The sequence below is a fragment of the Microplitis mediator genome, chromosome 10 (assembly GCF_029852145.1).
Source record: "Microplitis mediator isolate UGA2020A chromosome 10, iyMicMedi2.1, whole genome shotgun sequence".
Taxonomy (NCBI): Eukaryota; Metazoa; Arthropoda; class Insecta; order Hymenoptera; family Braconidae; genus Microplitis; species Microplitis mediator.
This window is the reverse complement of record NC_079978.1, coordinates 16195063-16220887: the sequence shown is the minus strand read 5'-3', so window position 1 is coordinate 16220887 and position 25825 is coordinate 16195063. Positions and strand designations below refer to the sequence as shown.

Below are 25825 nucleotides of genomic sequence, written 5' to 3'. Positions count from 1 at the left end.
ATGGCGTAAAATTGTGTAATTTTTAAATAAATTACGTGTAAAATAAATAATTATTAAAATAAAGACATAGCAAAATTAAAATTTCCTCGAGATAATATTCATTAAATTTTTATATTTTTTTATATGTCCCAGAGAGGAAAGTACCACGGGCCCAAGCTTGGCCCAGACTTGGCCCAACTTTGTAGAACCTTGGGCCAGGCTTGTAAGCCAGTCTTGGCCCAGCTTTGGTAGAAGCCTGGAATGATAATCTCGGGCCAAGCCGGGTTGCCAGCCCTGGCCCATGCTTGGTTGCCAGACCTGGCCCAGGCTTCCAGGAAACGAATAAATTTAATTTAAAAAAATTTATTATTATTAACCTCGTAGAATTCATGATCATTAACGTTTTAATTATTTAAGGGAGGTAAATGATGTGAAAAAAACTCGGTGGAAATTCTGCTGGACTCTGGGCGCGAACTGCCGTCCTTCTGATTACTGGGTCCGAACGGTAGCTACTGGACGAACCTACTAACGTTGAACTGGTACATTTATATGATCTACTTGTATAAACCATGGGTATATCCAAACTTGGGTAATCCTACCTTGGCCCAAGCCCGGGTAATCATTGTAACGGCCAAGGCTAGGTTACCCAGTCCTGGCCCAAGCCTGGCTTGCCATTGGATGGCCAAGGCTAGGTTACCCAGTCTTGGCGTAAGTCTGGGTTGCCATTGGACGGCCAAGGCTAGGTTACCCAGTCTTGGCCCAAGCCCGGGTAATCATTGTAACGGCCAAGGCTAGGTTACCCAGTCTTGGCCCAAGTCTGGGTTGCCATTGGACGGCCAAGGCTAGGTTACCCAGTCCTGGCCCAAGCCTGGGCCAATATAGGTGTGCCAAAGCTAGGTTCCCCAGTGCTGGGCCAAGTAGGGGCCCGTTGTTCAACTCTGGCAGCTCCGTAGTACATTTTTGTTTTCTAATTTTTTATACGTGGAATTTCTTTTTACACCGATTTAACACCGGTATTTCAACATCGCCAAATTACACCGCCGACACCTGTGCCATTTTATTTTAACACCGCGTGGTGTTAAATTGAGTCCATTTTTAACCCCGCTCTTTTTAGAGTGTACGCGGAAAAAAATAACTAGGTGGTGTAACATGAACCAGTCTTGGTGGGTCACTATGAAAAATCATGTTGGGGCAACATGGTTTGTCATGTAACCGCAACACGATTGTCATGTAACCACAACATGATTTTTCATGGTGACCCACCTAGTTATTTTTTTCCATGTTGTGTACCTACACTGTAAAAAGAGCGATGTTGAAAATGGACTTATTTTAACTCCGCCCGGTGTTAAAATAAAATTACACCGGTGTAGGAGGAGTAATTCACCGGTGTTAAAAATACCGGTGTTACATCGGAGTAACCGGTGTAAAAGCGGAGTAAAATCGGTGTAAAAGCGGGGTAACCGGTGTAAAAACGGAGTAATACCGGTGTAAAAGCGGGGTAAATTGCGTCCGCTTATAGAGTATTAACTTTAAAGATTATAAAACACAAAAAATGTCAGTTCTTTATGAAAATTAATAAAGAATATCATTTATTAACAAGTATAGTGATCGAGTAAGCAAAAATATTCACAAAGTAAAATATTTTAACACCGGTAAAGAATATTTACACCGGCAGCGGTGTTATTTTAACACCGGAGAATTTTTTTTAACACCGGTACAGAATATTTGCACCGGCGGTGGCGTTGTTTTCACACCGCTTTCGGTGTTGAAATTTAACACCGCGGATTTTAACACCTACACCGTTTGGACTTATCCCGGTGATTTTTTACAGTGAATTTAATTATAAAAAAAAAATCTTGAATATACTTTATAAGGAAACTTCAAAGTAGTTCGACTGAACCGAGTAACTCAGCTTGACTGTATATTATTATTTTAAGCTTTAATTATTGAATTAAATATTTACTTGGATTAATTAACATTTTTATCAACTAGTTGTAATTATAATAGCTGTATATATATTTTACCCGATAGTCTATATTCTTCATCTCAGAATTTATGATTGTTTTAATTTAAGCTCTCATAATTATCAATGGGATTTTAATAAAATTCTATAAATACAATATATAAATAAATTTCTTAATTAAGTTAAATTATGAGCAACATACATCAGTATATTTGTAATAAGTAATAACGCTAAAATTTTAAATAAATTTAAAAAATGAAAAGGAAAGAAAAAATAATGGAAATTCCCACGAATGTAAAATTATGCGAAATAATAATTAATGTTATTTACTGTTGCACGTGAAGAATGAGTGTTTTCATGTTAGAATAACAGTTAAGTTCACGTGACAAAATTCGCTTGTGATTTTACGTAATTACACAAATAAAAATGTAACATTGTTTAGAATAAGTGGATACTAACGACATTAAATCTTTGATGGTTTAGAAAGCATTAGTTAAATCTACAGTAGTTTCATGTATCAGTACAGACTAAAATAATCGAAAAATAGCTACATCCTGTATCAATTAATTAATAGGTGAAATACTAAATAAATTAAAAATACCGTATTGTAAAGTATTATTCAGAGTAGCTATTTTTTATGACATAATATTTTATATAACATTATCGTGCATCAAATAGTCATTTCATCGAGTTGCCGGATCCAAACATAAAGTTTATGATGGGCGTCAACATATCTAACATGTTATAAGCAATAATTTTATGTTATAAATTCACTTTATCATCACCGGTGTAAATCTTTCTCAAATTTATTGTTTAATAAGTTGAAAGTTTTATAATTAATATAAAATAAAAAAATCTGAGAAACGGTTGGGCCTGAGAGCTTAGAAGCTCAAAAACGTTATTATGGGTAACTTTTTTGCTCTTTGAACTCAAAAAACGGCTGGGGCGTTTTTTTTTTTTTTTTTAATGATTTTGAAAGTAAATAGAAAAAATCTTCAGTTACCGTTAGCCAAAAAAAAAAATCTGTCTATCGGTTGACCCTGCGGGCCAGCCCCAAAACTTCCCGCTGTTTTCGAGCTCAAGGAGCCTCCATTGTCGTGGATACAACCTACATTGTCGTGGATACATTTTTGAGCTCTTCGAGCTCGAAAATCCTATTGCTTGGAATTGTTCTTTTATGAGCTTTTCAAGCTCTAACAAGTGACGTTCTATGCTAAAGTTTAAAAATTTAAGAATCGAAAATCATTAATGAAGAACGGTTTTTAAATTTTAATTCCCGATTTATGTTCTCTGAAATAAATGTATTGCGGCAGAAATCAATGCCAGTTATCAAAATCAAAATTTGAATGAGTTTTGACTTAGGTCATAGCAATAATATATGGAATATCCGAGAAATACATTAAAGACTGGGTTTTTCCAATTTTTTGCTGACAATATGTTTAAAACTAAGGAACAAGTTATATGACATTATCTGATAATCGAAAGAGACTATAAAGAGAAAGAGTTGGTATGATTTCAGACACATTTGAGCACATTATATTTTGATTTATCCGGAAAAAATAACAAAATGTTATTTTTTTAACTTTTCAGCGCCGATATCTTTTGAACTAATCAACCGATTTTGACGTTTGAGGTGGCAATCGGCGCGTTTTTCTTGGATTCTAGAGCTGATTAAGATTGGAAAACGATCAGTTCAACGGTTTCGAAGATATTTGGAAAAACCCGTTTTTCACCATTTCTTTCTCTAACGATATCTCTCGAACAGATTAACCGATTGAGATGGATGTGGTCGCATTCGACGCGGCTTATAAAGTTCTTGAGCTGATTAGATTTTGAAGTCAATCGTTCAACTCGTTTCTGAGAAATCAATAAAAAACTAAAAAAAAAAATTTTTTTTTTTTCGTAATTCGCCAAAATTTTTGAGTCTACTTGATCAAATGATCTGAAATTTTTAGAAAAGTTGACGGCCAACAAGCTATTTCGATTGCCACCTTAAACATCCAAATCGGTTCATTAGTTAAAAAGTTATAGACCATTCACACACACATACACACACACACACACACACACACACACACACACACACACACACACACTCGGACATCATTCTGAAATAGTCAGAATAGCTTCCTAGGACCTCAAAACGTCGACATCTGATGAAAACTCGACTTTCGCAAATCGGGGTGAAAACAATAACTTCCCGAATTTTTTGAAAATCATCGATTTTCTTAGCGGGAAGTTAAAAATTTAGTTTTATTTTTGGTATAACTTGTAAACTACCTTACTGATCGACTCTAAAATCTAATAATAATAAGTTCTAAGTCATGGTGAGCTCTTTCGATTGTTGCCAAAACCGTCCAAATTAATTGATTCGTTTCAAAGATATCGTCAGACTAAAAAAGTTTATATACACAGACACACACATACACACACACACGCGCGGACTTCTATCTGGAAATAGTTGGAACAGTTCCCTAGGAACTCGAAATGTCGAAATTTGATGAAAACTCAATTTTTGAAAATCGGACCGAAACCAATAACTTCCTTTTTTTTTGAAAATTTTTAATTTTCATGGCGGGAAGTTAAAAATTTAAAATACATGTGAATCGTTTATTTGAGAAACCCCATAAGTCATGTTTTTTACGAAATTGGGTTTTTTGCATTTTTGGGTTCTTTGGGTGTCCCTCCATAGAAATAAATCAAAATATGCACCAAATCAGCGTTTAATAAAAAATTAACGGGGTGACAGCTATTTCATTTAATTGAGAAACCCCATGAGTCAATGACTCAAATAAACATATGCAGTTTTAGTTTTACAGAAATCATTTTTTCTTTTTTTTTTTTTTTAAATTCGCGCTTTTTTGGAAATTAATTTCAAATGTTGTTTTATTGTTGACTGTTATATGACTAATTAAAATGTTTAAATTAATTATAATTTTTTGTAATTTCTGAGTTTCAGAGTTCAAATACATATTTAATACTTCATTTTATCAGTGTAATAAATGATTTGAGTAGATTTGAAAAAACAATGATTTTATAACTTTTTTTTCCGTTTGGTTGGGAAACCCCATGAGTCAATTAACTTTAAATGATTTTTTTAAGTAGTTTCACTTAAAAAATTAAATTTTTCTTGTTGGAATCTTTTCCAGAGACGCAAACATTATTGTATTCAATTATTTATTTATTATTTTAATGTCAGGTTTTTCCAAAAAAAATTTTTTTGTGTTTCCTGAAAAATTTTGTTTTCTTGACTTATGGGGTTTCTCAAATAAACGATTCAATGTATCATCATTAAAAATGATTAATTATTAAATTACAATTAAAATAATTTTTCAAATAAATTTTAATGCAATATTTTATATTTTTAAAAATTCTATATATTTTTTGATGTATGTATCAAATACAAAAATGAATGTATAGTAACACTAATTAAATAATAAAATTTATATTGATAACAATTGAATATATAAGTCAAGTCATACATATACGTAAATAATATTCTTATCAAATACTGATACTTAAAGGTAATTTTCTACTAACTTACATTAATATAATATTATTAATAACAATAATAATATCAGACTATTAAAAGAAACAGTACTTCTACTTTCATTGGTAAAAATAGTAATAAAATAAATAATTAAAATTAAAGCTTTTTTATGATTTAGTTATATAATTATAAAAAACAAAAATAATAAAAAAAATTAATGAAATTTAATCTGTGATCCAAGCATCATAAGGCACTTGAGCAAATAATTTTTCTACAAAAGCAGTCATAACTTGAACTAATTTACGTCTTAAATCAGGTTTCATTTCTTTCAAGAGATCTTGACTGTTACTATTTATAAATAAGTTCAATGCCGATTCTATAAAAATTAAAATATATTTAATAATTTATAAGTGTGCAGAAATCAATCTATTATAATATACTTACGTAATATTGTATTGCCTCCATGAACATTTTCGACCCCCATTTTTATATTTTCAACACTGAAATCCATTTTCAATTGTTGCAGTCGCAAATATTTATGGTTTTCGACTGAGAATGGCTTAGCTCTTATAAATACTTTGGCTTTAACTCCATCTAAAAATGAAAATATAATTTCTATTAATATTATTACACTATAAAAAGAGCGGTGTTAAAAATGGACTCAGTTTAAAACCACGCGATGTTAAAATGAAATAACACCGGTGTTAAATCGGTGTAAGGCGGAATAATATTGGTATCAAAGCGAGGTAAACTGTGTTTGTTCAGAGTATTAATTTTGAAAAGTTTATAAAACACAAAAAATGTGTTTTTTACCTACGCCGCCTGGACTTACCCCGATTTTTTTATTTAAAGGGTATAATTTAAACATTAAATTTAGAGGTTATTATACAATAACATTTATATTTAAAAATATGAAACAGTATATTTTCTGTGACAAGGGATAAAATAAGATTATTTGAGACAAAGACTAACATTATACGTTCTAAAAAGTGCTTTATCCTGTTACACTCTCTTGTAATTTTCACGAAAGTGTACCTATGGTTTAAAATTTTATGTTTTATGGTCAATGACAAGTTGAAACAAATGAATTAAAAGCTAATGGTGTTGAGATAGAGCTATTGGGTTCTACATCCACTGCAATTTGTAACCAGCATTAGCGTAAAAAAAAAAATGGAATAAAGAATTTTTTCTATTATTTTTATCTGTAAACTAATACATTTAATGTAATGATTAAATCTTTTATAAAGACACTATGAATGCACTGAGGTAACCAACAAAAAAAATGGCATAACAACTGGGCAAAAAACAAATTCTAGTTTAGTCCTCAAAAGCCTCAATTCCTTTGATGTTTTATTTGCTGTCCAGATAGTAACTCTGCTTTAGTACTAAAAATCCTCAATGAGAACTATGAGGTGTAAGTACGAATAATTTATCAATTTTAAATTATAAGTAAGACCTCAAAATCTTCAACAAATGAAAAGTTATAATTCGGACTTTGAAAAATTTTAGATAGAAAAGGGAGGGGAGAGAATACGCCGAATGAAACTTTTAAGGTTCAAATGTGGATAAAATTATTTCTTTATGTTTTGAGTATTTTGAGGCTCTAACCCAGATTAGGTTATTCCAGTTTAGTCCTCAAAGTGGTAAAATAGGTCGTAACTACTACTTTGAGGACTAAACTAGGATAACTTGCAATACTGTTGTCAATCTTAAAACTCTAAATTGATCCTCTAAAACCTCATTGAGAATTTTGAGACTTAAATCCGAATTTGTTTTTTGGCTCGGGTTCCTAGTAGATTCGAAAAATCTCAAAATAAACGAGTTTAATCTTAAATTAAATCTAACTTTGAATAAATCAGTTTTCGCACCACCTACATTAAAACTGGGAGTTTTAATCTCTGTTTTGCCAGTCGAAACAAGCCAATATCAGACCAATGCGCAGTAGCGGGTGGAAACTGATCAGTATCTTCACGGAGAAAAATGTTGGCTCGAAACCTACAAATTTTTATTATGCTGTCGACCAAACTTGAAACAGGAAGTGAAGCATCCAAAAAATTATTATGTTGTATCATAATACTTACTACGCGCGAGACACTTATCGATAAGATTTAATAACAATTACTTTCATACATTGTAATAGTTGTGATGCGGCATAGTAATTTTTCGTATAAGCATAATAATTGTTTTTACGAGCATAATAATTTTTTGGGTACTTCACTTCCTGTTTCAAGTTGGGTTGACAGCATAATAAAAATTGGTAGGTTTCGAGCCAAAATTTTTCTCCGTGTTCCTTTAGTAAAAAACTCATAATTTAGTTAGTTCTTCAATAAGCATTTTGGGATAAGCAATTCAACTATTACTTCTTGAAAAAGAAACTCATTAGTTTTTGCTCGTTAAATTACTTTCTGACTTAATTTTATCCTCATCAGAAGCGCATTTGTTTATTTTAAATCTCTAAATATTTATGACATTCTAATAACCAACCAAACAATTTCAATAACAACAATTGTTAAATTCATAAAATGCCATTGTTTTTCTCGTTAAATTACTTAAATTTTCATATTTTAAATACACCGTTAATTGTTTACCGCACTATCAGTCAGAAATTAGCATGTTTCAACTTACTCCAATCATAAAAACTCACCAATGCAAGTAATATTAAAAATACATATAGTGCTCGGCACGGACTAAAACATGATTTCAGACTTTGGCCGATTACTTATCTAATATATATTTTTTCTCGCCTAAGAATACTATTTTTCTTTTATTAAAAATATTTATAAATTATTGCAAATTAATTAAACATAAAACGAATGAAAGTATGAACAGTAACTAAAACAAACAAAATATGTTCTTTTTTCTTTAGTATTCTATTGTGTCCCAATCATTCCATATAACTCTAAAATAGTTGTTATACTAAATTAATTGCTTATGATAGATTTTCGAAATAATTAAAAAAATTTTAATAACAACAATTAATTCAAAAATGTAAACAATAAAATGGATATTCATTCGATGAATAGAAAAAAAAATATAAAAATACATACTTTTTTTTCTCTAATTGTAACGTTAATTAATAAAAAATAAAACTTACCATATTCACCCCAATAATCACCAGCACCGCTAGCCGGAACAAGAATAAGTTTACCACTTGATCGATACTTGGCAGCTGCTCTAATTCTTGGTATATGAAGGGCTAATTGCAATTGTACTTCATCATCAGTTATTCGTGTTCTTAAACCAGTTATTCTTAATGCTGAAACTCCCCTTGCTGCAACATCACGAAATTGTGCTTTGTATCCGTCTGGACCACCACCTAAAGATATATGAACTTCATCTAATACTATTGGCTCAACTTCTGGATATCCTAACTGCGGTAGGCCTAAAAAAAATAGATAAATATCTCAGTGAATTTAGAATTTATATTAATCAACACTTCTTCTTAATTAATAATTGCATCACTTTACTATAAAATAAATGTTATTAGTGTGTCCATGTAAAAAAAAAATTAATTTACACTGTGAAATGAAAACAAAGAAATTTTTTTTCACCCCAAAATATTTGTTCTCACCTCAAAAAAATTTTTGTTTTCAATTCATTAGGCAAAAAATTTCTGGAAGAAAATGAGAAACTTCTTGGATCGGGTAAAAATTTTGTACGTCAAGAAATCCTTTTTTTCTGTGTAAAAATTCTTACACGTGAAAATTAAGCTCACAAAAAAATTACGATCTTCAATATAAATTTTTATCCAACACATTTTATGAGAATAATTTTTTCTCCCCTCCGGGCGAAAAGCGTCAACTTTTCTCCCGCTGTGCGAAACGAAGTTTCCGCTTTCCGCCTCCGTCGAGGAGAAAAATAGTATTTACACCTTGGGCAGTAAATAAAAAATCCTCAGATCACATGTTTGTTGACCTCGGCTTCGCCTCGGCCAACAATTACATGAGATCTGAGACATTTCTTACTTTACTGCCCGAGGTGTAAAATATACTATTAAACTCTAAAAATCGTTTAATCGATATTTTTAAGTTAATCATTTTTTGATTGTATTATCTATATTATTAACAGAATAAGGAAAATTTTGTTCCCGCCATATCTATATGACAGAATTAGTGAATGTTATTTAAATTGGTATCATTAGATAGGTCTTGACTTGAATTTGTGCCTTTTCATAGTTTAAACTCTTTTTAATTCCCAAGTATTGAGATAAATAGATTTATCTATATCATTCGAATTACATTTAAATTACGCGGGAAAAAAAGGCGATCGTATTTATTTTCTTTAAATAAATTAATACTTTAATTATTCTGTCACTAAATATGACTGAATGTCACTTAATATATAGCTATATTATTTATATCGCGTTACTTATTCCAAAATGACAGATTTTTTTACTCCCTTTTGGTATTAGGAAGCTTCTCAAAGCCAAAAAAGTGTGCGTAGAAAAAAAAAGGATTCATTGACACAAAAAATCTTTACTCGCCTATAGAAAATTTTTACTTACCCCAATAAATTTTTTGCATTGTGAATTGAAAACAAAAATTTATTTAGAACTAGAAAAAATTACTTGATGCAAGGAATTATTTCTTGACCAAAAAAATCTTTTCTCGCCCCAAGACAATTTTTGTATTTAATTGATAATGCATAAAATTTCTTGATGCAAATTAAAATTTTGTTGCGGCAAGAAATCCTTTTTTTCTGCGTATTTTATAAATTTAGTAATGATTTTTAGGCAGTCACGTAGTGACTGCAGGTTACTCGTAACTATTTTTATAATATGATCATTGAAATTTAATATCAAGTTCATAATCGTGTAATAGGCGGAATATATATGCAAGAATTCCTATGAAATTCATAATTATTAAGAATTTTTATTCCTCCAAAGGACTATAATTTCAAATAATTATTTATTTGAAATACCTTAACATAGATTTCTTGATATTCATTTCTTCTTTATTTGACGGTTACTTATTTTACTAGTAACACTGCTTTGAAGCTATCATAAACGGAATGTGGGACACTGAGTTGACGATTTAAACCGTTATAACCTGGTTGTTCATTTCACCATACATCAACATATTTACATTTTTTAAATAATAATATATACTTTGTAAAAATTATCCTAATAAAAAAATAAAAGTAAAAAAAAAATGCATGTTTTCTGTTTTACTATTTTTCATCGGAATTAAATATTTCAAAATTTTTTTTATCAAACCTTAAACCCAATTTATTTATTTTGCAACGATAACTCAACTAGTAATTTAAATAATAAATAAATCTTTTTTTCTTCAACTTTTATTTATAATTATAATTAAAAAATTGTATTTCATGAAAAATATAAATAAATAAATAGTACCGGCATTTAAAGCAGTGATTTAAAAAAAAAATTATTTTATAAAATTAATTACTGTCTTATTTTTATAAATAATTAGTATGAAAGAATAAAAAAGTTGGAAAATCACAACGTGCGCAACTCACTTGCTCATTCAAAAAATAAAAAATGGCAGCTCAATTTTTTTCACAAATTGCCAGTTTTAATTTTTTATAAATTGCAATTAAACAAAAAAAATTTAGTTAGTGGTTTTTAAATGATACTGAAAATAGCCGACGTCTAATAATTCATCAATTTTTTTTTTAAAGATAAATTATGAATAAAAAAATATTTCAAAAATATGCACCTATAGTTTTTAAAATTTTTTTGATGTGCATAATTTTAGTTTTTTTTTTTTTTTGTAATTGATTTGTAGAAAAAAAAATCCGAAAATTTTGAATTGTCTGTCAATTTCAGGATCATGTTTTTAGATCAATCGATTGTATATTTTTTAATTTATTATGTTTACTAACATCCGTACATATTGACGGACTTTTTTCACAATTTTGAATTTTTCAATTTTTACTATTAAAGAATGAACTCAAAATTGTATTCGTTTTATTCTTAATGAATCTTTCAAATGACACAAATTTCGTTCCAGTTGCACACATTTCTAGAAATGAAGGTACGTTTTTTACGTGAGTGAATCAGCTGGGACCAAGTAAGCGTTAGTAAAATGCATCTCATTGTTTTACAATTAAGTTGTGCAATGCATAAATTTGTAAAAAAAATATTTTCTTACCATATCGAAAGCGCTCGCTCAATACATTAGCCGATCTTGCAAGACATGCTTCCAATTCTGGATCACTTCTTGAACAAGGGTCCAAAAATTCTAATCCGCGATACTTTCCGTCAACTTTTATCCCCGATAAAAAAAAAACTAAGATGACAGCACAAAAAATTTTTTTTATCTTCATGATTTAACTTATTAAAAAAAAAAAGTGAATATTTTTAAAAAAATATATATTTAAAGAGCTAAGCATAAATGAATTTACGTTGAAGAGATAAAACTTGTTCGTCTCAAATGACCAGCTAGTGGTTGATGCGATGAGACTTATAGCACCTTGACATTGCCCCCCGCTATGGTATTAAGTTCTATACCATAAAAGAGAAAGAGTGGGGTTTACAATCGTCAATTCCTCTTAACTTTCTTCTTCTGACCATATAATAACCAAGCACAGTAATTGAAACAGAAACATCGTTGGTATTTTATTTATTTATTTATTTTTTTTCTCTTTCTATATATTTATCTTTCTCTCTCAGCTATTTATTTAAACTTTCGCAGAGGTTCAACAACCGTAAAGTTGTCCTGTTTATTTAAATACTTTCTTCATTCTTTAATATAAAAGTAAAAGTTAATATATATATTGTATACATCCAATTTGATGTTATTATATTTATTTTTAAGGACAATTTTATAATTAAATGTATAATACTAAAATTTTTCCATAAAATATGTAAACTTTGCACTGAAAAATCAAACAATGCTTTATTAAAAATACGCAATAAAAAGATGGATATTGGTACCAATAATTAATTAAATTTTTTTTTTAATACACCAAAAAAATTTATAATTTAAAAATAAAATTAATACATAATTTGTACAAAGAAATAATTTTTGAATTGTCAACACAGAAATATTTATAATGACAATGCTAATTAAATATAATTTGAAATAAAAAAACATTTTTCTCATTAATATTAATAGTAGTGAACAACTATTTTAATATAAATTAGACTTTGAGATTTAATCTAGTCATAAACGGGTCAAAGACCTTTGAGTCTATCGGGACTTCAAGGTAAGCAACTACCAATTAAAAAAAAAAACTAAAAATATATGATTATTTCTTCTTTCAAACAATAATTACAGGCACTTATCTTTCGAAAAGAAAAACAAAGCAGATAATTAGAAAAATTTTTTATTTAAAATTATTTTAAAAATCTTTCCGTGTATAGTAACACAAGTAAATGCGAAAAAATGTATGTACATGACTTAGGCAATTCGCTTAACGACAAGTTTTTTTAATTACGTATATGTAGGTTACATTTTGTACTTATTTGTAAAAATTTCTCAATGATATCGATACAAAATTTTAAATAAATAATTATAAAAAATGTATTTATTTTTAAAACACTAATTTAAATATATATTTAAAAATATATATCACAAACAAAATTTTCCAAATTTATTTTTTTTTTATTAAAAGTAAATATTTCTTTATTTATTTTTAATTATTTTTTCAAATGGAAAATTTTGAAAAGCCTCACCAAATATTTTAGTAAAAGCATTTGACACGAGGTCATTAATTATACCTTTTGTTACAACAAAACCTGGTTGCCACGCACCATTTATTATTGTATCCATGAAATTTTCTAAAACAAGACGTCCTTGCAAAAGATTTGAAATATGTAATTTTAAATCTCGTATTGTCTCTACTTCAATACGCGCTTTTAATTTTTCTCCTGGTTGTTTTGTTACAGTTGTTGTTTGAATCAAATCATCTAAAAAATAAAAAAAAGATCATCAGATCATTATTTTTCATCATGGCGGGTGGATATTTTTGTGAATTTTCTGTGCTTCTTATTAAAATATTTTTAAAATCATTCGTCAGAACACTTTTTAATTATTTTTAACGTATTCTACGATAGTTAATTAATAAAGAAAAAAGTTTTGTTTTTTTATCTTTCTAAGGAGCAACTACATAACTCGATACAAGGGCATTTCGTCTACGTTTCCTATACTCTGTATGTTAAATTACGATATTTCAATAATTAATAACGCGAAAACTCTTCGTCAGATGTACCTGAAAAAATTCACTCATACGTATTTGATATAAATTAATAACATACTAAAAATTCAGATTTTTATCTAAATGTCGCAGTAATGTCCGAACAACCTTAACTGACCCTGAGAGCTAGCTTTTAAATTTTATTCTGTCTATGAGTTCTTCGAACTTTTGAATTCTCTTTGTTAAATTAACATTTTAAAGATCTTTAAGATATCAAATATCTTTATAAATTATCAAAATTAAAAATTACAAAAAACAGGATTCGCTAAAAAATAATCATTTTTTTTATTGATTTTAAACGATGTTATAAATTTATTTAACCGGTTTTAAAAATTTTTTCTGCAATTGATATTTGAATCCTACTGGATACTAATCGATTAATTTAATAAAAATTATTTTATCATTAACTTTATCGTTAATTGGCTGATTTCAAAATCTCATTTCAGATTGTTTAATAATTTCCATTGCTATTTTTTTTTTTAAATTGAGATAGAATCCTTGTAAACCCACTTTTCTATGAAATTACGGACACAGATAAAAAATAACAATCTCTTTCCAAATTGCGTTAATCAAAAATTTTTAACCATTAAATAGAGCAGATTTTGGCATTTAAATTTTTCACTTTTTGCTTGCATCCCGAGTCAAAAAACAAATTCAAATTTAAGTCTCAAAGTTCTCAATGAGATTTTTGAGGATCAATTTATAATTTTAAGATTGACAACAGTATAGAAAGTTATCCTAGTTTAGTCCTCAAAGTAGTAGTAACGACCAATTTCACCACTTTGAGGAATAAATTGGGGTAACATGATCTAGATTAGAGCCTCAAAATACTCAAAACATACAGGAATAATTTTATCCACATTTGAACCTCAAAAGTCTCATCCGACGTATTCTCTCCCCTCCCTTTTTTATCTAAAATTTTTCAAAGTCCGAAGTATAACTTTTCACTCGTTGAGGATTTTGAGGTCTTAGTTATAATTTAAAATTGATAAATTATTCGCATTTAGACCTCATATTTCTCATTGAGGATTTTGAGTTCTAAAGTAGAGATACTTTCTGGGCGGTAAATAAAACATCGAAGGAATTGAGGCTTTTAAGGACTAAACTAGAATCTCTTTTTTGACTCGGGATTGCCCGTATAAAAAAAATTGTTTAAAAAAAGTTAAAAAAGTGTTGACTATTCTAAACATCAAAACGTGACACAACGACGAACTTTTTTTGAACGTTTTTTAAACTTCTGAAAATGCACAAAAAATAACAATTGATTTAATACCTCAAATTAACATTTTTAAGTGCAAAATATGTTCAGAAAAAACTAATTTTGAAGTATTTATAAACGTTTTTCGTATTAGCATATCTTAATAATACAAGGATACTAATTGATTTTTCTCTTAAATTTTCAAAAGTTTAAAAAACGTTCAAAAAAAGTTCGTCGTTGTGTCACGTTTTGAAGTTCAGAATAGTCAACACTTTTTTAACTTTTTTTTAACAATTTTTTTTTACACGGGTGCATTTACTAATTGACCAAAAGTTGTACGCCATACCCGTGTAAAAAAAAATTGTTGAAAAAAGGTCAAAAAAGTGTTGACTATTCTAAACTGCAAAACTTGACACAATGACGAACTTTTTTTAAACTATTTTCAAACTTCTAAAAATGCACAGAAAAAAACAATTGACCTAATACTACAAATTAACATTTTTCAGTGCAAAATACGTTCAGAAAAAAACGGATTTCGAACTATATATGACCATTTTTCGTTTTAGCATATCTTAATAATATTAGGACATTTATTAATTTTTCCCTTGAATTTTCAAAAGTTTAAAAGACGTTCAAAACAAGTTCGTCGTTGTGTCACGTTTTAAAGTTCAGAATAGTCAACACTTTTATAACCTTTTTTTAATAATTTTTTTTACACGGGTAGCTTTCAAACTTTTTTATTCATTTTTTCGAAAATCAACTCATTTATAAATTAATTTATTACAAATATTTTGAATGAAACGAAACGTATGCCTGTAGTCTTAATAAATAAATGTGTAATTGTGTGTATATGTAAACATGTAGTGTAAGAATACACTCTTAAACAAAAGGAATTATACACTTTACTACACAGAAAAAAAATTATCTTGAGTCAAGAAAATATTTTGGAAGACAAACGTTTTCGGGAACCAGGTCAAGGTTTTTTTGAGCGAAGTGAATTTGTCTAGGTCCGAGGAAATTTCTACTTTATCCGAGAAAATTGAGGTTTTCAAAAAAAATTTCTTTGATCAAAAATATTTACTTTTAGTCAATAATTTTTTTTTCCTTGTACTGATGTTCGACTAATTTTCCATTTACAGTAAAATTTATTTTTGCGTCAGATTGTCGCGGACAAAATAACTCAATAATAATTTTAAAAAATCAGATTAAAATTTATTACTTACATAAATCGAGAGTAAATTTTCCTTTATTTGTCAGCTTGGGACCTAATAAATTACCAGTAAACTCATAATCACCATTCAAAAATTTTGCTGGAAAACTTTGAGTATAAACAACCTAAAGAAAAAAATTAAAATAATTAAAATAAGAAAATTATTAATTTAAAATGATAGATTATAAAAAATAAGTTTTACTTTATAATTAGATAAATCGCTGACAAATTTGGTAACTTTACTTGCTGTCCAACCACTTTCTGTAACATTTCTCAATGTCAAAATAAAACCAAGTCTAGGTAAACCTCTTGTCACTGTTACTTCCTCAGCAAAAAATGGATCGAATGGTTTAACATTATATTTCGACAAGCCTGTTTTAAAATATGGCCTTATAGAATTCAATCCCTCTCTAATACATGAATCAAATCCACTGACGTTTGGATGGCAATGTTTAAATGCATCTTCTATGAAAACGTTGAGGAAAAAAAAACCTGATTAATTAATGGAAAATAACTACTCCCGCTCACACTAAAGTGATTTAAAAGAATTTTCTGGTTATACGTTGAATATTAAATAAAATAAAAATAATAAGGATACAAAGTCAATGGAAAATTTATGATTTCATAAAAATTGCGCAAACATTTTAGTTGATTTCACTTTTACCAATCAAACTAAATTACGGTACAATTTTTCGCATTTTTTTTATACTTAAAATAATAAACTTTGATTATAGATAACACGTTATAGTAATTACAATAAAGAATAATTATAATCATTACAGGAATTTAATTTTTTTATTTTACATATTAGTGTCGATTAAATAATTTTATAACCGTATATTAACAAAATACATGAATTATTAACTTTAAGAAAAATTCATTTAATTACTCACCAAATTCTGCAGTATGACATAAAATGATCATATAACAAAAACTAAAAATAATGAACTTAAACATATTTGTAAAATAATTTTGGTCCAGTAGAAATTTATTAAATGTATTAGAGTAATGTTGTGTTACACTTTATTGGCCTTGCGGTCAACACGCTGAAACTATACAACTATACGAAAGATTCAGCAGCTTTAGTAGACACAACAAATACATATGAGTCCTGATGCTTACGCTTTCACTCTCAGCAATGCATCTGAAACCCGCTCTGATACGTTCTTTATCCTTTGAATTTTCGAGTCCACATTACTTACATAATTATCAGAATTCCCCCTCTTGTTTAAATAAATAAAATCCTCATTCTAATAATTTAAACATTTTTATTTATATCTCTCAGCATCCTGTTTCACACTTAAATCTCTATTGGGTTTTTAACAATAAAATGGACATTAGACTCATCCATTTATTGTCATCGATACTTAAAATCCATTATTTTTATTTTTATTTTTACTTGACAAATAATAAACTTTGACATTTATTACAAACTATTTATATTTTTAAATTTATAGTATTTTTTTTTTAACTCATGAATTTTGCAACATTAAATTTAATTATTACAGCTTTTCTAATAACAATTAATACATTTCTGAAGTCTATAAGTAATCATTCGTTGAAACTAGTCTGCATGTAGACAGGTAATGAAACATAACATAAGACATGTAAGTATTATTCGTAATACTATTATCTATTATCTATGAAATAACGACGATGTAATCGACACGCAATTTCAGATAAGTTATAACGTAATATATAAATATATATGTAGTCATAAGTCCGAGAGTACAAAGAAGCAAAAGAAGATATTAAATAAAATGAAAATTTATTTAAATAATGAGGTATAGTTAAAAAATAAAAATAAGTATTTTTATTATGATGTTTTTTTTTTAATAATAATAATAGCAATATAAATATTATAATTATATTTTACTTAGATTGAAAGTGAAAGTATCCTCTCTCAAAGTATTTTATTTCTTGCATCTGCAATTTCTCGGCTTCAGTTTAAGCTTACATTTGTTACTAGACACATATTAAAATTGTTATAAATAGTCAAATATACATTTAAAAATATAAATAATGTATTTTATTTTATTTTGTTTAATTAATTTTTTAGTTATTGTATTATCAGAATCTCCTCGTGAGTAAGAAACAAAAATATATTTATATAAGGTAAAAGCCTCTATACCCGCTCAGTACCATTAGTCGCTCACTTTAACTGTTTAAGGCGTTTTTTTTAAATTTTTATAAATAAATAATTGCAACTAAAAATATTATTATTGATAAATAATTATTTGTGAATCTAAATATATTAAAATATGATGTATCAAATTATTTAATAATAGATTATAAATTTAAATTAAATGACTGTTTTCAAAATCGCGCTCAGCCGGGAATTTTTTACTTTAACGTTCATTCGTTAGATTAAATTTAGGTTACGTCAAATTTTTTAAGAATTGATATAACTATATCTTATTAAATACATTTTTAAAATTCATGAAATTTTATGTTATGAATGAATAAAGTAGTATAATTTATAAATTATTTGTCCAAATCAATAAACTTATCATAGTTTAATTGATATTGTCTTTGAGCGACTATAGGGACATGTGTTGATCGGGTAGTGGTACACCACAACTTTTAGTGAACGACTATGGGCACAATCAAGGAGCTTATTTAAAAAATTAATAATAATTAATTATCAACATTATTCTTCAAACTTAAATTTTATTCTAATACCCGAAACTTCAAAGAACAACTATTAAAAAAATCGGTCTAACGGTTGACCCTGCGGGCCAGCCCCAAAACTTCCCGCTCCTTGAGCTCGAAAACATTATTGTGAATACATTCTCGAGCTCTTCGAGCTCAAAAATACTTTTGTGTGCCATTGTTTTCAAAAAACCATTTTTTAGCATTCCTTTCCCCCACGATATCTCGCGAACGAATTAACCGATTTTGATGGTTGAGGCGGCAATCGACGCGTTTTATTAAGTTCTAGAGCTGAGTAGATTTTGAAATCGATTGATTAAATTTTTTTGTAGATATCCGAAAAAAAACGTTTTTCACTATTGTTTTAATGAACGATATCTCGTAAACGTATTGACCGATTAAGACGGTTGAGGTGGCAATCGGCGTGTTTTATCAAATTCTGAAGCTGATAAAATTTTTAAATTGATTTATCCAGTCATTTTTGAGAAATTTCAAAAAAACCAAAAAAAAAAAATTTTTTTGAATTCTTTCGTCAACGGTTTCTCTTGAACGAATGAACCGATTTTTATTTTTTGGCGGCATTCGACGCGGCTATTAAAGTTTTAGAGCTGATTTGATTTTGGAATCAATCCATCGAGCAAATTAAAAGTTATCCAAATAAAACATTTTTGAAAAAATTTTATTTTAGAAATATCTCCGAATGCACCGTATCGATTAAGCTCAAATTTTTACAGCTTCAAGATATTAACAAGCCGCGTCGAATGACACCTCAAAGATCAAAATCGGTTCATCCGTTCAAGAATTATGAATATTTACATACGTACGTACGTACGTACACACATACATACACTCGGACATCATCGTGAAATTAGTCAGGATAGCTTCCTAGAACCTCAAAACGTCAAAATCTGATAGAAATTCGGTTTTTGCAAATCGGACCGAAACCAATAACTCCCCGAATTTCCGAAAATTTTCAATTTTCTTAGCGAGAAGTTAAAAAAATATGATTTTTCATTTTATTTACTAATTTATATACTAATAGTACAAGTATTATTAGTATATTAAAAGCACTAGGATGGCTAAATATTAGACAAAGATTGACGTATAATTGTTGTATATTTATACATAGTTATACTAAGTAAAGCGCCTTATTACATCTATAAACTAATAACGAGAGCTGAAAACTGTCTCAATTATAATACAAGAAATCGATTTTTATTAAATATTAAACACACTAGAACACGCTCAGCAGAGAAATGTTTAGTGTATAGAGGTTTTGAAATGTATAATAAGCTTCCGGAAAACATAAAAAATGAAGATAGACTTCCATGCTTTAAAAGACAATTGAAAGAATATATAAAAGAACGATAGCAATTTGCTAAATAAAGATTATTATTATTATTATATTGAGTGATTTAATCTCACTCCAATGAAAAGTGAGCGGGTATAGGGGCGTTTACCTTACTGTAACAAATAAATATTAATATTATAAATATTATGATATTTATTGCAGCTGAATATGTTAAGCAATGTTCTAAAAGTGATCCTCAGTTAAAAAAATGTCTTATTGATGCTCTACATCATCTTCGGCCATATCTAAAGACCGGTATACCTGAAATTGAATTACCTTCGGTTGAACCCTTTTTGGTAAGTGGGAAACAATTGATGATTTAATAGAGATATTTATCGAGTTTAATAAAACATGTGTTATATAATTTTGTCAACAGATGGACGAACTGACGCTATCGTTAACAGGTGGTTCTAACGGATATAGGGTTCGACTAACGGATTTATTTGTTAGGGGAGCAAGTAACTTCACGGTTGAAGATATTAAACTTGGATCTCCTTTTTATGCGACGATAAAAATGCCTGTGTTATCATTAGCTGCTCAATATTCCAGGTAATCTTAATATTTTAAATTTTAATATGACACTTTGAGATACGAATTTTTACTGCCAAAAATTTACCGTCTTTCGTAATAATGTGAAAGTTAATTACTGAATAATAAAGTATCCCTAAAAAAATTCGTAATATCTGAATTTTTAAGTAGTAGCAGGAAGCATGTATGTAATTTTAATTATAAAACCATAATTAAGAGTCCAATAAGATTAATTTAAATGTTCGAATTTTAAAAAATTACATTTTTCTTAATTTAATTAATAAAAATTTTATCGAAAAATAAGATCTCTCACTCATTTCCCCGGGAAAAAATTTAGATCTGTTCTGATCAAATTAGATCAAATTAGATCAGCTCAGATCGAATTTGATCATAATTTATACTAAACCCAGATCAGAGTAGATCTGATTTGATCTGTTCAGATCAAACTAGATCTGATCAGATATGACATTTTTCTTTGGGGAAAAATAGTCCAGATCTACCCTGATCAAATCTAATCAAGACAGATCAACCTAGATCTATCCAGATCAAAATAGATCAACATTGATTAAACGATCAATTTATGAAGTAAATATAAATAGATCTAATTGGATCCGTACGGATCAAACCAGATCTGAGCTGATATAACTTTTTCTTTGGAAAAAAATATGATCTGAGCAGATCTAAGAGTGTTTTTTATTTACCTTGATCTGTTTAGATCCAAGTAGATCTATTCTGATCAGAGTAGATCTAATTTTATCTAAACAGATCTGGTCAAAATGCAGATCTGTTCAGATCTGAAACATCAGATCTAATTTGATCTGAATAGATCTAAATTTTTTTTCCCGGGTAGACATTTAAAATATTTTTATGTAAGTGCCTGAATTTTCTCTAAATATCTTAATGGTCACAAAAAATTTTATTATGATAATTTTTTATAAACAATTATTTGAATTGTTATTTTATTGTTACGCAATTTAAATTAATAAAAATATGAATTTTTTTTTATTTTAACCAAAAATGAGTAAGATCGTATACTTCTTCATAATTTTCCTACTATGATGAACCTTGAAAAGTAATTTACAATTATAAAAATGAAGAATTATCATTTCAAGAAATAATTTTCATAGACTAAATTTCTATTATTCGAATACAAAATTTTATTTTATTTATTAAATATTCCTGTTTAATGTGATATTATTTATAAAAGTTTTTTTATCAAAATTCTAAAGTCCGAAAATTCGCGTACTTTTTTATTATACAGATTTGCGTCGACCAGTGAATTAAAACATATTTTATATTCTATGATTCATGAAATATATAATTAATATTCTTTTATAATTATGATAAAAAAAGTAAAACGTTTCGATGTAATTAAAAAAACCTGAATTGACGTCATAATGTAGTCACGCATTTCTGTTAATTTCATTGCGAGCACAAAAATCAATATAATTAATTTTGTTTTTTTTACACTGTAAAAAATCGAAAGTGAATTCGGAATGATTACCGATTTTATTTAAGTCTGAATTCACTTCGCATTCGGAGTAAATAGTTTGTTTTTCCAGCGGAGTGATTTCGGTGTGATCTGGATTTTATTTAAATCCGCATTCACTCCGGACCGGAGTTTCAATATTAAAATGGACTTCCTTTTGGAGTGAATTTTACTTCAAAGGGAATAACTAAATACACAGTCATCTGTTTCTCATTAACTCCAGATTTAATCCGCGTTCACTCCACAAATTTTTTACAGTATATATTAGCGTGCTTTAAAAAATTCGACTATTTTTTTTTTTTCGCCGATGCACCTAAAAATTGCTGTAGGGGAAGGTGGCCTAAAACGGGTATGTTAACGTTAAGAGCCGAGAAAATTTAGTATTTGTGTGAAACCAATAATGATTTATTTTTTTTTTGATAGAGGATTTATCGAACTTTAAAATCAATAAGCAATCTTGTATAAATTTGTATTAATTTATGATTTATTATTAAAATTAAAAAACACTCCCAAAAACCGCTTTGCCCTAGCGGGGGGCCTAAAGCGGGTAATCCGTGCGTACTTAAATAATAATTTTAGTTTAATTTAATCAGTCTTTAAGAACTTAAACGACTAACTTATTAAATATAGCAATACTTCAATATAAATGACTATTTAATCGGTAACTTGCAATTAAATTTTTTTTAAAATTATATAAATAATAATATTCGGCTAATTATTCAGTCTTTCGCAGATTTTGGTGTATTACTGTACGGTACGCACCAGGTACCGGTAAAAAATAATTTTAGACTATTTTAATTAGTCTTTAGCAGTTTTTGTCCTACCCACTTTGCCCGAGAACGCGTTTTTTATCCAAGTGATGCTAAACTCAAATAATTCAAAACAAAACGCTAATATTTTTCTCTCAATTTTAACTTAAATAGGCTCAAATTAATAGAAAATTATCAACGATATAATAAGTGTATTCGTTTTTGAATAATCAGAAAATATATACCTTTAATATTTTTTTATCATTCATGCAATATAAGTGCTATCTTAGCGCACGCTCTTTTGTTCGCCAAATAGCTGTTTGCCCATTCAACTGTTTCCACGAAATTTGTGTGCGTTAAACGATTATCTGCGTGCGACAAGTTTACTTGTCGCTATTTGGCGAACAAAAGAGCGTGCGCTAAGATAGCACTTATATTGCATTAATGATAAAAAAAACTGTGTTCAATTCGTGCGGTGTTGTCGATTACCCACTCGAACGAATGAGCGCACTCAACTTCGCTCTCGTGGGCAATCGACAACTTACCGCACTAGTTGTACAATATACTATTAAGAAATTATTAATTTTTTTTAATTGCGTGTAATTACGCCATACACGGAGAGAAAAATATTGCCAGAATGACTATCCAATGTATCCTCAATTGGCGTATCGTCAGAATAACGATTCGTATACCTAATTTAGGAATACTCTCATATTAATAATCTATAGTATCGTTAATAAAGATTCGTGTTTGGGTTAGGTTAAGTATTCGTTTATTAAATTTAGCAATACGACGAATAGCTTTTGTAACGATATGTAGTTTTGTTGATGTAGGTATCTGTATCGCCAGCGTGAGGATCCATATAGCTAAATTGGCTATACGTATCATCGTTCTCGGTTGCTGGATGCCTAAATACAGAGTTTGCGCAATAGTCATGTCAGTGATTCATAAAATGCCTAAAATAAGGATACGGATCGTCATTTTGACGATCCACTGTGAGGATACTCTGTATAGCTGAATTGGCTATACGGCGTATCGTTAAGTAAGATGACTATACAGCGTATAGCCAGAATAGCGATGCGTATACTTAATCTGCCGATATTTTTCTTTCCGTGTACCGCTTCATTAATGCTTGTTTGGGACTGAGCGAAACTCGGAAGTACTCGGGTAACCTCGACATATGTATACCTTGTCCTTTGCGTTTCATGCGTCGGCGCAAAAGCGCCTACCCGCTTTAAGCGGGGTAGGCGCTTTGGGCCACCTTCCCCTACACGTCGCAAAAAAAAATCTCATCAAAGTTTGAGCCCTTCATATTAATTTTAAGTGCTTGCTTTTTCATTTTAAAGCTTTCCCATTTAAAAAGCATATGTAAATCGAATAACTTTTTTTTTAATTGCTATATCCTAAGCAAAAAAAATTTGTAAGCTTATTATAGTACAAATTTTTTATACTGTAAAATGTTCAACTACTTGTATCTCATGAGCAATACACTTTAGCAATATAAGTGTTGTGAAAAATTTTGTAGAAGACAAAATTGCCTTAAAGATTGGTCCTATGCATATTTCTTGTAAGATGCACAGTAAAAAATATTGTGTATCTGTGTTAAAAACGGTCCGTGTTAAAATTTTAGTGTTGATTTTTTTGTGTCAAATCAACATAATTCTTTGTGTTACTTTAAAATTTTTAATCGATTTACTCTTCAACACTTTAAAAGTGTTACTTAGTATGAAAATCGATATTATCAACATTTATTAAGTGTTACTTTAACATCAACACAAAAAAAGTGTTGAAATTTTAACACAAATTTTGTGTTGAAATTCAATACAAATAGTCTGTGTTGAAAAATAACACAAAAATTGTGTGGACCGTTTCTAACACACAGATTGTGTTGATTTTAACACAATATTTTTAACTGTGCGAGCTGTTTTTTCACTATTAACAAAAATGTATGAAAAAAGTGAAAACATTGACTTTCGGAGCTGATACAATCTACATGGATCGAGTTAGAGCAAAATCGTTTTATACCCTTCCAAAAAGCAACAAATACTCTACAAATAAAAACTGGTTTCAAAACGATAGCTTAAAATCCGGCTAAGTTATAGTAATTTAAGAAAAAAGTTGTTCGATTTACATGTTTTTTAAATAGTTTTTGAGGTCCTAGGAAGCTATTCTGACTATTCCCGGATGGACGTCCTCGTGTGTGTATGTGTGTGTGTGTGTGATCTTTTTTTTGTCCGACGATATCTTTGGAACGAATCAACCGATTTGAACGTACTTTGTGGCAATCGAAAGAGCTCACCAAAACTTAGAATTGATTAGATTTTTGGGTAGATCGGTCATGTAGTTTACAAGTTATACGAAGAATAAAAATTAAAAATTTTTTTTATTTTTGGTTTTTTGCATATAACTCATAAACCATTTGCTCGATTTATCTCAAAATATAATCAGTTCTAACTCTTGGTGAGTCTTTTCGATTGCCACCAAGAACGTTCAAATCGGTTGGTTCATTCCAAAGATATCGTCGAACAAAAATTATAATTTTTCAGTGAAGGCATGTGTTACCGGCCTAACAAATTTTTGAGCTCGATGAGCTCAAAAATTTACAAGTACTAATGTTTCCGAGCTCCCTGAGCTCGAAATCAGCGGGAAGTTTTGGGGCTGGCCCGCAGGGTCAGGCGGTTTTCAGATTTTTTTTTTTTTTTGATTATTATTATTGTTGCTATTCAATATTTAAACAATTAATATTAAATTTATAGTTCAGGTGTACTGTTTATACTTCCGGCAAGTAGTAATGGAACCTATTCAGCAAAATTCGATCAAGTTAAAGTCTTTGTAAAAGGTACTGTGTCGACCTCTGTAAAAAATGATAAGAATTATCTTCACGTTGATTCACTGGATGTTCAATTAGTTGTAAAAAATGTTTTTATGAGAGTTCAAAAAAATACTAGCCTTAGCCGCATAATTAGTAAGCCATTATTTTTATAACAATTTTTTAACTAATTTCAAAATATAAACCATTGAATTCAACTTTTTTTATCATCACTTATACATAATTA

The 25825-nt window shown here is 28.9% G+C and overlaps 3 protein-coding genes across 3 annotated transcripts in view; 1 reads left to right on the top strand and 2 right to left on the bottom strand.

Annotated features, from left to right (window-relative positions):
• Positions 1-25825, top strand: part of LOC130676557 (uncharacterized) — a 28782-nt gene that overhangs the window by 2197 nt on the left and 760 nt on the right. Inside the window, exons 2-7 of the mRNA XM_057482880.1 lie at positions 17509-17583; positions 17680-17784; positions 18060-18087; positions 20166-20299; positions 20380-20552; positions 25526-25734. Of these exons, the coding sequence (XP_057338863.1) occupies positions 17761-17784; positions 18060-18087; positions 20166-20299; positions 20380-20552; positions 25526-25734 (568 nt within the window). The 5' untranslated portion in view covers positions 17509-17583; positions 17680-17760. The remainder of the gene's footprint in view (positions 1-17508; positions 17584-17679; positions 17785-18059; positions 18088-20165; positions 20300-20379; positions 20553-25525; positions 25735-25825) is intronic.
• On the bottom strand, positions 5390-11858 carry LOC130676552 (protein takeout-like). Its single transcript, XM_057482874.1, has 4 exons — positions 11546-11858; positions 8527-8814; positions 5877-6026; positions 5390-5808 (listed from the first exon to the last, which is right to left on the bottom strand). Exons 1-4 carry the CDS (start codon positions 11718-11720, stop codon positions 5657-5659), a joined length of 765 nt encoding a protein of 254 aa, XP_057338857.1. The 5' UTR covers positions 11721-11858; the 3' UTR covers positions 5390-5656.
• Positions 12369-17375, bottom strand: LOC130676556 (uncharacterized). Its single transcript, XM_057482879.1, has 4 exons — positions 16894-17375; positions 16203-16465; positions 16014-16125; positions 12369-13305 (listed from the first exon to the last, which is right to left on the bottom strand). The coding sequence occupies exons 1-4, from the start codon at positions 16955-16957 to the stop codon at positions 13022-13024; spliced, it is 723 nt and encodes a 240-aa protein (XP_057338862.1). The 5' UTR covers positions 16958-17375; the 3' UTR covers positions 12369-13021.